This window comes from Haliotis cracherodii, unplaced genomic scaffold, assembly GCF_022045235.1.
Source record: "Haliotis cracherodii isolate W230 unplaced genomic scaffold, xgHalCrac1.p SCAF_34, whole genome shotgun sequence".
Taxonomy (NCBI): domain Eukaryota; kingdom Metazoa; phylum Mollusca; class Gastropoda; order Lepetellida; family Haliotidae; genus Haliotis; species Haliotis cracherodii.
The window spans coordinates 1,921,678-1,937,542 of NW_027266291.1; the positions used below are offsets into that span (position 1 = coordinate 1,921,678).

Consider the following 15,865-nt stretch of genomic DNA (forward strand, 5'->3'; position numbering starts at 1 on the left):
CAGCAGCCATTAAGTGCATCTCCCTACACCATAGTAGTTGATAGTGATGCTGGTAGAAGTGTGATGGCTCGAGGTAGATAACTGGGTGCTGTATGTGTGTGAAATCCCAATTCCTGCTGTTCAGTTTCAAAATCATAACCCATTACTTTGCATGGTGCCTGTTATTAATGTGTACCAAGCAAACTATTTCATTTATCTTCTATAATCTATCATCCATCTTCTTATAACCTTACTCTGCTCTTTCATCATAAGATGTTAAGAGCTTAATCTATTGTGGAATTTGATAATTTTTGACATCCCCAATGACACCGAAACCTTGTGTTTTGAACACAGGTAATCAAGTGACTTAGTCAGGATTAATCAGCAAAACTGATTATCAATCAATCAACTTTATTCATTCAGTATTATAGGCCATATGCCCCTGATACATGGTAATACAGATAGGGAGTTGGAGACTCAGGGTGCCAGTTTGTTTCTAATAGACAGTGGTTTATATATGTACAGCAATAGGTTTTTTTATGGTGTTTTCATTAGTGAATAACATTAATACATTAAACTTGTCTTGTAGCATAGGTATAATATGTTGGTGCTATTGATTGGGCTGTAGGATCATCATATGTTTTACACCTCTTTGATGTAGTTCTCTTTACAAATAACACAAATTCTATCTTCTCTCTTTTCTTTTGTAAATCTTCCTGATTCGATTCTTAGGCGATGGGAACTGCATCTAAACTGAGGTTAAATATATACATTGTGTAATCATATGATTTTGTGCTATCAGTTAACGTCCCATGCCATTCCTGAGTGTATGCTAATTTCAATCTTTGAAAGAATTCTGACAAAAATATTGATAAGTTTGGAACTGACTGTTCCCATAGATATCCAAAACCTGAACTTAATAATAGCTGTCTAACTTTAGAGGCCCAGCTTGTTTTACCATTGTGCGCAGTTTTAAGTAACAAAATATAGGATTTTCTAACAAACCTTACAGGCCAACATATGTACAGTTTCAATTTCTTCACATAATTCACGATTTACACCCCATATTTCTGCCCCATAAAGTAAAATTGGACTTATCTTTGTGTCAAATATTTTGAAAAATAAATGAAATGGTAATGGTTTAAGTATTGACCAACATTTAAAAACACTATTTATAATCTTTTTAGCCTTCAAGCAAGCTTCTTTTATGTGTTTGGACCATGATAGACATTTAGTAAACATTAATCCTTAGTATTTATATGAAGGTACACACACAAGCAGTTGCTCATCATACTTCCATTTCTCATGCTGAGATAAAATTCCTCCATTCTTAAAAACGACGTTGGTCTTATCCAAATTAACACACAAATGGTAATTATCACAAAAATGTTTTAAAGCATCGATGCATCTTTGTTGCCCACACACTGTCCCAGACATCAAGATAATATCGTCTGCAAATAATAATAAAAATAACTGTACAAGTTGAGGATGGAACTGGATACCTGGTTTGCAGGAGGCTTCTTCTTCAATTGCTAATTCATTTATGAAAAAAGTGAACAATGGCGGACTTAAAACACAGCCTTGTCCTAGCCCCAAAGGACAATCAAAAGCATGGGAAGTAGTTGTAACACAGGCTTTAACACATTTGATGCAGTGAGAGTTGCATCAAGGTTAAGCAAGCTAGAAGAAAGACTAGGTAACAAAACAGTTTTGAAGAAACTTGAGGTAGGACTATAAGAGACTGAGAATGGAATTAAACAACAGGAACCATATAGCAGGAAAATTAATGTGGTTATCTACAGTTTATCTGAGAATGTGAATGAAAGAATAGCAGAATGTAAACAAATTGTTTGTGATATTTTGAACAGAAAGCAGATGATGTACCTTTAACCATGGACAGAAACAGGTAATAAGGAAAACTGACCACCTCGACCTATGATCGTCAGATTTATTTATGGTGAGGACAAAATTTGGGTTTTGGGCCTGAGACACCAACTAAACTGTCACTTAAGTGAGCTCAGTCATGGTCTGTTAGTCCATAGTCAGTTCTCCGTCATCAGTGATCGCTGGACCAATGAAGCAGCAGCTTCACTTACTTTTTTCCACCAATGATGACACCCGAGTTAGTTAAAGAGATTGAAACTGATGTTCAATATGGCCACCACGGCAGCCATATGGAAAAAGCAGTATATGAAATATGGTACATATGCAGTTAGTAGTGAGGATGAAAACATGTTCCTTGTTTAGTTATATTTAACATTTTCATCTTGATCATTTGTTGACTTGTCCTTTGCACTTTAATCATACTGAAAGCTGAAATTACTTAACCATTACTCAGCCATTTTCTTTCAAATTGGAATGAAATTTGGTATATTGGTACATCATCTCCTCATGATCAATGAACCTGAAACTTCATGTTTGTCCTCACCGATGATGACACCCCAATTCGTTCAAGAACTTTATATGGCCATGCAATGACATTTGGCATATGTTTAGTTAGTTGTGGGATTCAAAACATTTTTTGAAAAGCAGATGTTATTTTTGCCAATTTTGACCATATTTTGTTCATGCTTTTTAATTGTCTTTAAATGTGGTTTTGATAATGAACATCATAAACGTTTTCTTGGTAATTGACATACATCGAAAAAGGTTCAGTTTGGGCTATTTTGGAACTGAACACCACTACACAGAGTACTGCAGAAGTTGAGGGAGAACTGCTTTTGGATGAATTTTATTGGCCTAGAGGACAGGCAGTTCTTTAATCAAATATGATTTTCTTCAGCTCAAGAGAGTGTTAAGATTCAAGGACTTCTTTATTAATCTAGGTCTTAGAGATGCCTACCTTCTCTTACCAATTCATCCCTCATGTCACAAATACTTCAGGTTTATCTTCAATGGGAGGAGATTCCAGTTCTCCAAGTTCTACCATTCTGAATATCTGTAGCACCATGGTTATATCACGAGCCTGATCTCATCTTTCACCCACAGTTGTCAGATCAGGATGAAGGAATTGTTGAACGATACTATATCAGCCAATCAGATACAGGTACGACTTGTCAAAGACTATTCTATTATTCGGTGCCTTGGGATTTCTAGTGCATCCAAAGATGTCACAATTCGTCCTTACTCAGAAGACCTAGTAAATCAGAGCAGTGTCTAATTCTCAACACAACAGCAGTGGATCCTACCCGTCACATTCTGCATAAAACTACAGCATCAATTCAACAATTGATGTCCCTTCTCAGAAAGCTCAGTTTGATGCAGAGCTTAACTCCCAGGGTAAGATTTCATCTCAGGTATATATATATTCATTGCCAACAAATCATAGAGATGCCGATAACTCCATCTGAGGAGGTTTGTCAAGACCTCACTTGGTGGCTGCAACCACAGATTGTGCAGCATGTGTTGATAAAAGCACCTTTTGTCAATTCAAACTACATGCAAATGCATCACAGAAACATTGAGAAGCAAGTGTTAGAAGTCAACATAAAGCAGTTTCACGAGCAAGTAAAGCAACAGATTCGACATTGATCCAGACATACATGACTTACTTCAGAATATTCTTCAGTACAACATCATGCTCTATCTGATACCAGCCAAGACTTGGTATCCTCTTCTCAGAGAGCTTCCGGTAGACCTTCCTCTGAAACTCTTCTGTGTCATCCATTTTGAGACAGATTTCACTGGAATCTTCATCCAACATTTTCATGCTTGGAAATTATCTAGCGATCCTTTACTTCAGAAGGATTTTCAGACCAAGTGTCCCAGGCTGTTGTTAAAGTTCACAGGGAATATACAGCAGCTGCCTACAATTCTCAATTGGACAAAGTTTTATAAGTGGAAAAAGAACAACAGATTCGGACAGCAGGCTTTTTTCTGTCCCCTTGATAACTGATTTATTTCATCATTTGAGAGTTTAAGGAATGCTTTGCTATATTACATAAGTGCCTTTGCATCAGTGTGTGAGTGAGTATGGCTTTTGACCACTTTTAGCAATATTCCAGCAATATCACAATAGGGACGTCAGAAATGTGAGAATTGAAACCGTGGAGACTTTAACCACAAGGCTACCCCACTGTTCAAGCATCAGTATGTGATGTCATGAACCTTGACATTGGCAAGTCAAATTCTCAATGGCAACCATGTTGAAAAAGTCAATGTAACCAAATTTGGTATTTGTTTAGTTTTCTTGTTTCATTACAATGCAAACAATGAAAATAATATAGCACAAGTATTTCTCTGGAACCATCACATTTAGTACTTCAAGTACTGACTATGAGTGTTGAAGGAAACAATTTCTATCACAAGAGTTGCATCTACCACATATCTGTTTTGACAAATGTTGATCAGGAAATCCAGTCAGATAAAAGGATACCCAGTATTGTGTTGTTTATTTGCATTTGATTTGTCGGGAATCTCATTATTTAATTACATAAACAGAGAAATTATTTAGCAGTGTTATTCCTTCTTCAAAACACATTACAATGACATATATTTAGTAAGCTCTACCTCTAACTCTGTGTTACATTATATTGAATAGTACAGAGCAATGAAATTAAAAAAACTTACAGAAACATGAATATGACTTGCTGGATAGAATTTCAGCATTTATCAATCATCAATTAACATCACCATCCTCATTATTTGTAATTATAAAAAAGAAACCTTTCAATATTGTATCTCAATATCTAAAATCTTTGAAGATGAATATAAAGTTTCCAAAAATATGAGAAATATATTTGAAATATGGTTTTCCTGAAGAAGTCCTGTTGCGGAGAGACTTAGCCTCGTAAAACTAATGTTTCTGTGCTATGGGGAACTTTTTACTTGAACTTTCTATTAACTGTCATACAATCAAGACATTTAAAAGTTTTTTTTCGTTGCAGGAATTCTGATATCCTTTTATCAAACATTGGAAGTGCAGTTTTGCTATTTACTTCATCAATTAATGACTGGTTGCTCAGTATCTAGCATGATGCATCAGCTTTCCATGGTTGATCAGTCCCACATTGCTGATGTTTTCATTTTTGCTCTTTCATTGGTCCCACTTGCTCACTCAGTTCCAGATTGCTACAGCTCCACTGGCCCTCAAGGAGCACTTGAAGGTACTGCTTTCCTGGATCCTTCCATCTAACACATGATGATGTATTCTTTATTCTTGTTATTAACATCAGCATTATTTTTCAGTTCTCTGCATCGTGTTTTGTAGATTATATTAGTATAAGTGTTGTTTAGTATTAGATTGGTTTTGACATTGAATGAATGAAACAAAAATTCTGGGTGGTATATCTGATGTAAACTCAAATAATTCCTGCGAATATAAAACCTCTGTTACATTTTGCCATAATTGTGTATTTTGGCTGTCAGCACACTGTAAATAAACATTCAGATTTTCAACAGAAGTCCCCTTTATACTGGCAGATGTTCATTATGCCAGGGAAGTAATCGATTTAAGTTTCTCTTGGCCGTTGGACTTTATATAGATATAAACATGTGTTATATACAACATTATAGTTTTCTGATGAAATATTTTCAGTAAAAGATGTTACAGTTTGAAACTTGATATACTGTTTAAGATACATATTTCTTAGAGCTGAATAACGCTCACATAAAAGCAAAACATGAAATTCATCTTCAATGAAAGATTTTCTATACAATATTTACATAATCGTTCAGTGTATGGGACATTTGTGTATGTCCCCAAGTCAACTGCAAGTTTAAACTTGCTACATCTGAAATGAGTCATAGATATTCTCAGATGTACTGGTATGGGGAGTGTAAGATATTTTTCTACATTCAACAGGGATTTAAAATGTTTATAACAAAAGGTATCAGATATACTATTGATAGAACTACACCATGATTGTTGAAGTTTATCAAATAATCTTTGTTTAAAAAGATGAATAAATATCTTCACATCTTGTGTTAACCACACATATCCAAAACCTAATTTAGACAAAAATATTCTTAATATGAATAGCCCATGTGGTGTGACCAGAATGGTCTAGTGATTTGAGCATTAAATAGCATTGGCGAGGCAGTCGATGCTCGTCCAAACGCAGTAGCCTGCACCAATAGTTGATGGCCCTTTTGGGATTACACAAGTTGGAGAGGGGTTCTACCGCGCTCTCCTAAAACCATTGCATTGTTTGTTGTTTTACCTGTATTTAGAAGCCATTTACTCATTTTATTCTGTACATCTTCAATATGAGATGTCCCATACATCTGCACAGTAACAGACAATAGGAACGATCATAGCATCAAATATCTTAAATAAATCTTGACAGGGTATATTACCAACTTTTTTTTATATATCTATATAATGTCATAATGGCCTTGTTACTCTGTGCAGTAAGAGTATTTAGTGCCTTAGTCCAAACAAGTTTAAGCGTGAACACAATACCCAAATATCTATAAAATGAAACAGTTTCAATATATACACTATTAAATTCCCATTTTTCATAATGTCTAAGGGGTTCGTCATTTCTGATTACCATAACTTTAGTTTTCTTCAAGTTTACCTTACTTGTGAGTGAGTGAGTGATTGAGTGAGTGAGTAAGTTTATTTCAGTAAAGAGGCCACCGTTCCGTTGTACAATTTGGATACAATGGATTACAACAACAGCAGGCGCAAGATAATATAAGTGATATACATAGTGAAACAATTGAATCTTTGCATACATTTGAAAAACTTGTCGTTTCTTGAAAGCAAGAAAAATATATTTAGCTAATTTATGAATAACATGTTCATTTTGGCAAGACAAGAGTGCAAAATTTATGAAATGAAGGTTGTGAATGGCAATACTTAGGTATAAGACTATTTCTCAGATCTGAATAAAATTGACGTTCAATGCAGAAATGATATTCAGTTTCAATTACACGGACTACACAAAATGGACACAAGCGTTCATCTCTAGAAAGACCAATTGTTCTACCTTCTTCAAGCAATAGGTTATGGCTAGAGCAACGGAAAGAATTAAGAGCAAATTGATATACTCTAACAGGTATTGATGTTAAATATCTTTCTAATACAATGAATGGTTTAATTTGTGAGTACATTGTAAGTTTGGCAAATGTTTTTCATTTACTTAACCAAGTTTTCTGATCTATATCTTTACATCTTTGCTTAAATCAAACAAGGGCTTAAGTGGTGCCCTTTGTTATTTAGGAATTTAAATTTTTTTAAACATGAACACAAGCTCCAACATTCATATAGTTTGGCCCTCACTCTATGAAGGTTCATAATCCAATGAATGCTGACTAAGTGAAAGTCAGTTGTTAAATAACTTTCATATTATCAATACCGGTATCATCTATGCATTTCTCTATTTTGAGGAGTATATTTGTGAAGTCTGTATTTGATTGTATTTGCCTGTTTGAATTAATAATGAATTATTATTGCTCCAGGTATAAGTATCTTATCTGAATTTGGAAATATTAAGGCAGAAGGTAATTGAGTGTCTGACACGATAAGACACACTGAAAGCATATGACTTGTTTATTATCATTAGAACAGTTAGTTCAGTCATTGATGTTTTTCTCCCATTGCTTTTAATTTTACCTGTACCTTATTTTGTAATTTTGCTTGTTAACGAGAAGTGTTTCCTGTTGATATTATTTCATGGGTTGAAAATGGATTGCTTATTGAAGATGCCCGCAGATAATGTAACAGAACAGTTTAATTATGGTTACAAATTGAAGCAAGCACTAGTTGAATGAATGCATGCTAAGTGTCAGGTTATGTTTTTTAGCATCTCTACGAGGCAGCCAGCATCAGCCAGCATCAGGATGTCCAGTGACAACCCCACCAGTGCCACCGCCACCACAGGATATGTTCCTGTATTATGACTATGGATCCAGAGGTTATGGATACCAGTTGTAGTTTGTTTCTATTTTCAGGCATGCTATACCCAGCATGAGTGGCTGTTTGTTTCTATTTTCAGGCATGCTATACCCAGCATGAGTGGCTGTTTGTTTCTAACAGTTTTTAGCTCACCTGGATGGAAGGTCCGAGTGAGCTAGTGGCAAAGCATGTCGTCTGTCTATCTGTCTTTTACCTGACTGTATGTTGACTTTGACTTTTTCACTGAAACAGCTGTAGGGATTAGCCGGGAGCTTGGAATATGAACCCTTGATATGTGTAGCAAACCAATGGGATTCAGATTGTTTGTGCTAGGAAAAAAACAGAATACATTTCTATAATGGTAATATTTCGACATTGAAACCCCTTAAGAATCTTTTTTTTATGATGCCCAATACTTAGAGATCTGAAATATTATGAATATGTGTAGGATAAGGCTAGGACACGTGGTTACGGAGTAGGACCTGGGTACCCACAGGTCCACCCAGACCAGTGGTTAGTCATGAGATTTATTATTTTATGACAAAATTATCTAGATCCCCATGGTTACACTACAAGTCACTAATGTTCCCCATGGTTACACTACAAGTCACTAATGTTCCCCATGGTTACACTACAAGTCGCTAATGTTCACCATGGTTACACTACAAGTCACTAATGTTCCCCATGGTTACATTACAAGTCACTAATGTTCCCCATGGTTACACTTGAAGTCACTAATGTTCCCCATGGTTACACTACAAGTCACTAATGTTCCCCATGGTTACACTACAAGTCACTAATGTTCCCCATGGTTAGCCTACAAGTCACTAATGTTCCCCATGGTTACACTACAAGTCACCTAATGTTCCCCATGGTTACACTACAAGTCACTAATGTTCCCCATGGTTACACTCAAGTCACTAATGTTCCCCATGGTTACACTACAAGTCACTAATGTTCCCCATGGTTACACTACAAGTCACTAATGTTCCCCATGGTTAGCCTACAAGTCACTAATGTTCCCCATGGTTACACTACAAGTCACTAATGTTCCCCATGGTTACACTCATGTCACTAATGTTCCCCATGGTTACACTCAAGTCACTAATGTTCCCCATGGTTACACTACAAGTCACTAATGTTCACATTTCTTTTGACTTTTATGTGTTTAAATAAAGATAAAGCTTCAATCAAATTCAGTGTATTTGTGACCAGATTGTTTTATAGTGCACCTTAATACTTTTTGCCAGTGCTCTGCTCAAACAATTTCCAATTGGATAATGACTTGAGACCTACAGCTGGTACCTGGTTAGGGTCAGGAATAGAGGTTGGGTACCTGGGTAGTAAATTTGGACTCGTCCCTAGGGTAGGACCATAATATGATTTTGATTTGTTCATGTGGCATAAGGCTCAGAGAAAGTTTGTGTGGTAGGTATGACTACAATTTAGCACTTAAAGAACTAAGAAACTGCTTTAAATATGATTTGAAACATGAATGTTTGTTTTCATACTGATGTTTTAAAGAATGTTAGATTGGCATTAAATTGTCTTTTCAAGCAGACCAGAAATTACATCCCGGTAATCAATTAACAGCTGCCCTGTCCTTCCTTGATAGCAAAACGATTATGCTGTGTGTAACATTTTGCTCAATATGAATGTACCTGGTGAGCAACAGTTCCTTTCCTTTGGCTATTTGTAACTTAATTGCTCAGCCTGATGTGTCTTCATGGCCGCACTGTTACTTAATTATTATTTGAGTTTAAATTTTAAAAAAAAAAATTTTTCAGCATGTGAATAGGAATAATACTGTAAAGGTCTTCATGATGTCTGAGCTTTTGCATATCTCTCTGCAGAGATGCATCTCTTATCTTTGCCAGACTCCGTTGCTGGCTGGTCATGCTTTCAAATAACAGATTAGCCCCAGTTGTGATCATTTGTGTCAGCACCATACCCATACCCTTTAGTTTTACCAAGGTTGAAATGTCTTCTGCCTGTATACCATTTGGCTTTCCTCACATATTAAGCTAAATTGTAAACCCAAATTGTTCACTTAACATCTTTAGCAAAAATTGTTGCAGAGACCAACACTGTGCTTTGTTGTGTAAGGCAACATTGTATGACAATTTTGTAGAAAACTATGAAATATGGCTGCATATTTCATGTTTGTAATATTTTTTAAGCAATTACGGGTATAACTGTCAAGATATTTGAAAGGCATACACGCTGAGCACAATTAAGTTACTAATATTTTTGTTTCAGGTTTTAGTTGTCCAGCTGAGAACATTGTTACTGACAATTAACACATCCCTTACCATGCAACCCATTATCAATTGTGTTTTTTTTTTCTCATTAAAAATACTCACAATTTAACAGATGATTGTTTTACATGAAGTGAAGGAGTTGTGTTTTCATATCTGTGATGGTGGACTGCTGGTTGAGTTGGACAGCTGCAGCTGGTGACAGATGTTCTCCTTCCATTGGAGACCATCCTTCTTAAAATTTTCGAAATTTTATACTATTTAACATTACTATTAAATGAAAAGATCCACCTTAAGAAAGATGCTCTCAATAATTCACTTGATCGGAAGGTATAAAGCATTTAGAGAAGGACTGTAGTGAAGGTTTTGAATCTACCAAGGTTTGGGGCATTTGTACTCACAAAGTTGAGGATTAACATACTTTTGATTGGTATAATCACATACATGACAGTATTTTTTGTGCGATTTAGATATTTGAAAGCAATATTGATGGCTTTGTCTTCTGGTTACTGCTGACTTTGACCTTGTCCAGATATCCTATGTCTCTGAAATTGATGAAGCTGAAATTTAAGGAGACTGGTTTGGGTGTCCCTTTGGTTTAAATGTGCCTCAACTGGTCATAGTGCCGACTAGTGTTCCCTGCTTGTGCCACAATCTGCTATTCATGGCTTCAAATCTGTGATCCAAGATTTGTAAGCAGCACACCCATGGTCGTGGGTTTTCCCCATGAAATTGATTTATATCTTCGACTGCATCACTCCAGGTCTTCCTCCCAGATTTACTGGTCACGCTATGATATAACTGAAATGCTGTTCAAAGCAACATTTTATACTTTACTCTCTCACATTTCTTCATTTTGAGCTGTTAACCATGTAAGCTACAAGACAGTTGAGCTAAGTGGGGCTATTTTTATCCATCTTTTAACATGTCAAAATAGCATTTCAAAAGAGAGTCTTAATGCTGAACTTTCCTTGCATAGCAAGGTAGCTTTTGAGAATATTTTATATAAAAACCAAAAATATATTAGGCATTATTCTGGACTTGCAAAATTGTGTAATCACTTACTTACATTGACCAGTGTTGTAGAGAAAGGGAGCATCTTGCACTGTTAATTGATGCAATAGGAACTTTGGTAGAATACAAATTGATCAATTAAATGACCTATTAGCTGAAATTATCCTCCATCCACATTGTTACGTTGTGAGATAGATGAGTAACCCATCAGTACCTAAAGTGATAACTTTCATGGAATGGTAAATATTGTTAGGGTCAAAAATAGTAATCATTGCAAAGTAATTCAGTTATCAGTTGTCATTTGATGATATATTGCAAATTCATCTTTTCATGTCTGTTTGTCTTGCATGTTTACTATAGGTTCTGTGTTATCACTACATCACTACATTTCACAAGGGACAGTTTTGTAATACATCATTTCATTCAGATTTAAGTGAATTCTAATAAATGTTGTGCATGTAAGTGTTAGTTTCTAAGTATAATAAGCAGCTTGGTTGATTGAGATTGAAGCACTTGATGTAGGGAAAACCTCTGGGTCTAGGTCAATAGATTACCCAAGCTATTATGATGGCATTTTCATTCAAGTCCTCAGAGGTGTGCTTTATGCCACACCATGTTCATTAATCCTGACACCTTATCAACTTTGTTCCAGAAACGGCTCCACCTCGTCCACCCCTGCCTTACGAGACTGCTCCTCCCCGGCCACCTCCACCAGAGACAGATGATGAGGATGAAACAGCTTTCCCCATTCCTCAGCCTAATCAACCAATTATGGTGATTAACATGTGTAAACTTAATTGGAATGTCTATTTCTAACCTTTACCATCCACAAAAATTACATAGATGTATTCCCTTATGTGTAAAATCCTGATAGATTTGTCCCCTTTAATCCTATTTGAAGCAGCCTTTTGAAGCTTTTGTACTGTTGTTAATCACAGAAGTCAACTTCATTGACTCTTTATGTTATGCAATGTATGCAATCAAGAGCACACAGAAGTTTTCTGTGTTGACCAACCAGTTAGGCGATGCATGTTTTCATGATTACCTTTGCCTTATGTTGTGAAAAGCCAGTGAATTAGTAATAGTTTTCTTAACACTGTTTTACAATCTCACTATAAGACTTGTGATCATGAGAACATCGCTTTTGATATCAAACAGGTATATTGAAGTACAATTACAAAAATAACAGGGTACTCAGGAATATTTGACTCCTGTATTTCCTGCATATAGTGCACCATTTTTTCCCCCAAAAGAACAGATCTGTACAGGGGGATGCGCATAATAAACACATACAATGAGTTTCAATTTTGTTTCCAAATTCAAAGACATTACAGTGATTAAGAAACACTGGAAATGGCATTTCGCAAAATCTGTACTGAAGTATGCAAGTTACTACTCTTGTTACAATGTCTGGCTAAGAAAGTGTTCATTGTGTATCTTGCCTTTTGTTTGTAATCTATTATGTTAATTTTAGTCAGGATTTCATTCAATATTGTTAACATAATTATGTTGCAAAAATGTGTGAAGTGATCAGCAGAATGGACTCACCATTAGAGTAAGCAATCATGATCAGATTGACACTACTGATGTTTTGAAACATAGACTGTCGTCCAGTGGAGAGTTTGTGCAAGACGGGTCACCATTGGACACCACTGAACCATGTACCACACAGGGACCAGCCAGATAACGCCCCCTCGGGATATCGCACAGGGAACAGGGATGACTCAGACCTTGGAAACAATGAAAATATAGATTTTGAGTGGCCCCCTATGGACAACTATGAGCCCGGCTATTTCTTTGTCGAACTACTTGAGGCCAGTTACATGTCTTATTTCGGACCTGTATCCTAAATGTAGAGAAAGAGTCTGCACCTCAAATGCTTAAGTATGCAGCCCATCTACTTCTTCCTACCTTCCCGTGGCCAAGTCATGCAAAGCAATTGATAAATCATACCAATGAAACTTGCCTCTACCTCAGATGAAAAGGCGCATCTACCAAACGTACGATAACACTTTTCCAGACAGTCCAAATTAGTGTGAAATCAGCCAGCTCCCAAGATGTAATTGCCTATGGCCAGGGTCAAGGGGCTTCATCAATAGAGGTTATCACGCGAGTGTGTTTGGGGATGGTAAATATCCTGCATTAGGAATAAACATTGTATTTAGCGAGCCTTGGCGAGCTAAATACATTGTGTTTATTCCTAATACAGGATATTTACCATCCCTAAACACACAAGCGTGATAACCTCTTTATCATATAATGTCATTCTTCAATTCTGTGCTTGAAAATCGCTTACCCTCACTCACAAACATTACCTAAACATTGCGAGTTTTCCTGGAATGCGCGCATTAATATTTATTACGTCACAGGGTAGGTGATGTGTCAGTCGGACAGTGACAGTAGCCAATATAGTTCAAACTGAAATCTGTTTCTTATACAGTGGCGAAGCAACATATACGCAATACAACAATTGTTTTTACTTGCCTTTCGCGACAATCCATCGGTCTGTCCGCTAGAGTAACTGCCCTTTGTCAAAGGGAAGCTACTCTAACCCTAGTCTATGAGACATCACGGCCAGTGAATGTTCACAGTCGGCCTGTTCTGTCATAACGTTAAGAAGTGTAGTCAGATGTATACACAGCGCCAAAACGAAACAAGGTAACAATTCATACATATTTCGCCTAAACCCAACTATTTTTATTTGTGGAAAAGGTTTCAAGCAGCAGAGGTCTACAAGCACAGATATGGCTTCTGATCCCGCTTGGCTAGGCCTAGTGCCCTCGCAAAATTGTTTCGAAATTTATATCTTTAAAGTTGCCCAAATTATAAAATGCCTTAGTTACGTCGCAGTTCGACACTGACTTTCAGTATATAAGACTGTTTTTTTTTTAATAATTGTATCAATTATCCCTGTAGTTTATCCAGATTCACGATGGTTAATTCTGACTCGATCGCCAAATGACAAGTGCGACGCCATGTTTGTTTATAAACACTGAAAGTAGTCCCTACTTGACCTTTGATATTTGCATCTCTATCCGCATATGACCCCAACGGATATCGTTTTTATCCGTTGACTTTATCCTGCCGAGAAACCTACCCATTATATGATAAATAGACATACTATGGAGATTTGGGCGTACATTGAATGGGTCTTGGCAGGAGTATACTATGTCATACCTCCTCTTCATGATTCTTATGAGGGCATTTCAGGCGATGTGCCAGTCACTGTGTGTAGATCATCTGTAGCCTTCATCCATAGCCTCTTGGAGTGAAGATCTCTTGTCTTCCCAAGTTTGGATGTCGAGCCAGCTGTTACGGTCTCAGAGGCAACATCTTATCTCACAAGTCCGGCATAAAGCGGTGACTGAACAAGACAAGAGATCTGTCCTGGCTCAACCTAACAAGAAGCTACATAGGGTCCTTGAAGAAGTGCACCAAGACACCACAAATAGGTTCCAGTATTCAACCATCAATTTGTCAGTTTACGCCCACAGTTCAGATTTTCAATCCAAGAGATCTTGAGAGTCGGCCTTTCGGGATTTTGTTAAGAGAGAGTTTATCCATCAGGGAAGGAATCTTTCCACATAAGCAGATGAAAGGATAGATCTACATGGCCTCTGAACGCCAAAACAAGGGATAGCTTGTGTCATTTTGAGCAGAAACATAGAGCAGTAGGCAGGACCGGTGTAAGGGGAAGAGGTGAATGCCATCTCTGACTGTAACGAAGCGTATAGACCTGGATTTGTTAATTAACTTCAGTTTGTGAACACCAATTCCGAGACCAGTGATGGGATGTTTTGAGTCATTTGACGAAAGTTGGATGCATATCACGACTGACCATTGGATTCTCAAAGTTGTGAAAAGGGATACAAGTTGCATTTCCATCAGGGACCAGTTCTTGGATCTCTGCTTGTCTCCATGTAATTATTTATCCTGGATCCCTGAAGTTTCTCCTCTAAACGACCACTGTTATGAATTTCCATTGCGCATATCGATAGCTCCCTGGCTGTTCATATGGATCACAGCCTGATCATCAGGTTTGCACAAATGTATCTAGTTCAGCTCCAAACAGGAATCAGCTCCAGCAGAACGCGATGTTTCTCATCCAACTGCTGTCGCATCCAGGTTTCCTAGTTTATCCCACCAAGTATGATGTACAGCCAGTTCAGGATATACTAAGCATCTGCGTCAGAGTCCAGCTTCATAAGTCCTTTGGAGGATCAATATCCAAAGACCCTGCGAATGATCATGGTTGTATATGATCGTCCCAATAAGTCACTTTGTTGGTGGATGTCCCAAATTGGACGTCCTGGTCAAGTTCCTTCTAAGAATGATGATAGATCTGAATTAGTGGACTTGTCAAGAGAATGCATTGACAGGAATTCTTTCACTTTTCCCGGCACCTAAAGAACCCCCCCTCTTTCAGACACCTCCATCTAAGGATGGGGAGCACACATGAACAGACTTTTACAGCCATTACTCAGGCTCTGCTATGGACTATACTTCTGTTTCTACATGTTTTTCTGTTATGAGACGTGATGTATTGTTCACATCATTACGTTGAAATTTTTTTCTGTGCATAATATTCAAATTTTTTTCTCCATAATACTGAATCCGTGTCAGAGCAGGTTGCGCATTATTCTTGGGTTCGCACTATACTCAAGACAATTATGGTAGTTGTATGACAAGTAGATGTTAGTTTACATGCTGTGTACTAATATCTTAAACAGCAAATCTTTTGGTTTTAACTTTCTCATAGCATCAAGTATTT

The 15,865-nt window shown here is 37.0% G+C and overlaps 1 protein-coding gene across 5 annotated transcripts in view; it reads left to right on the forward strand.

Annotated features, from left to right (window-relative positions):
- LOC139477662 (vinculin-like) overlaps positions 1 to 15,865 on the forward strand; it is a 191,608-nt gene that overhangs the window by 104,675 nt on the left and 71,068 nt on the right. For 2 of the 5 annotated variants that reach the window (XM_071260038.1, XM_071260039.1), the window contains exons 18-20: positions 5,040 to 5,084; positions 7,731 to 7,841; positions 11,747 to 11,868. In XM_071260038.1, the coding sequence (XP_071116139.1) occupies positions 5,040 to 5,084; positions 7,731 to 7,841; positions 11,747 to 11,868 (278 nt within the window). The remainder of the gene's footprint in view (positions 1 to 5,039; positions 5,085 to 7,730; positions 7,842 to 11,746; positions 11,869 to 15,865) is intronic. The other 3 variants (XM_071260041.1, XM_071260040.1, XM_071260042.1) reach the window with 3 other exon arrangements.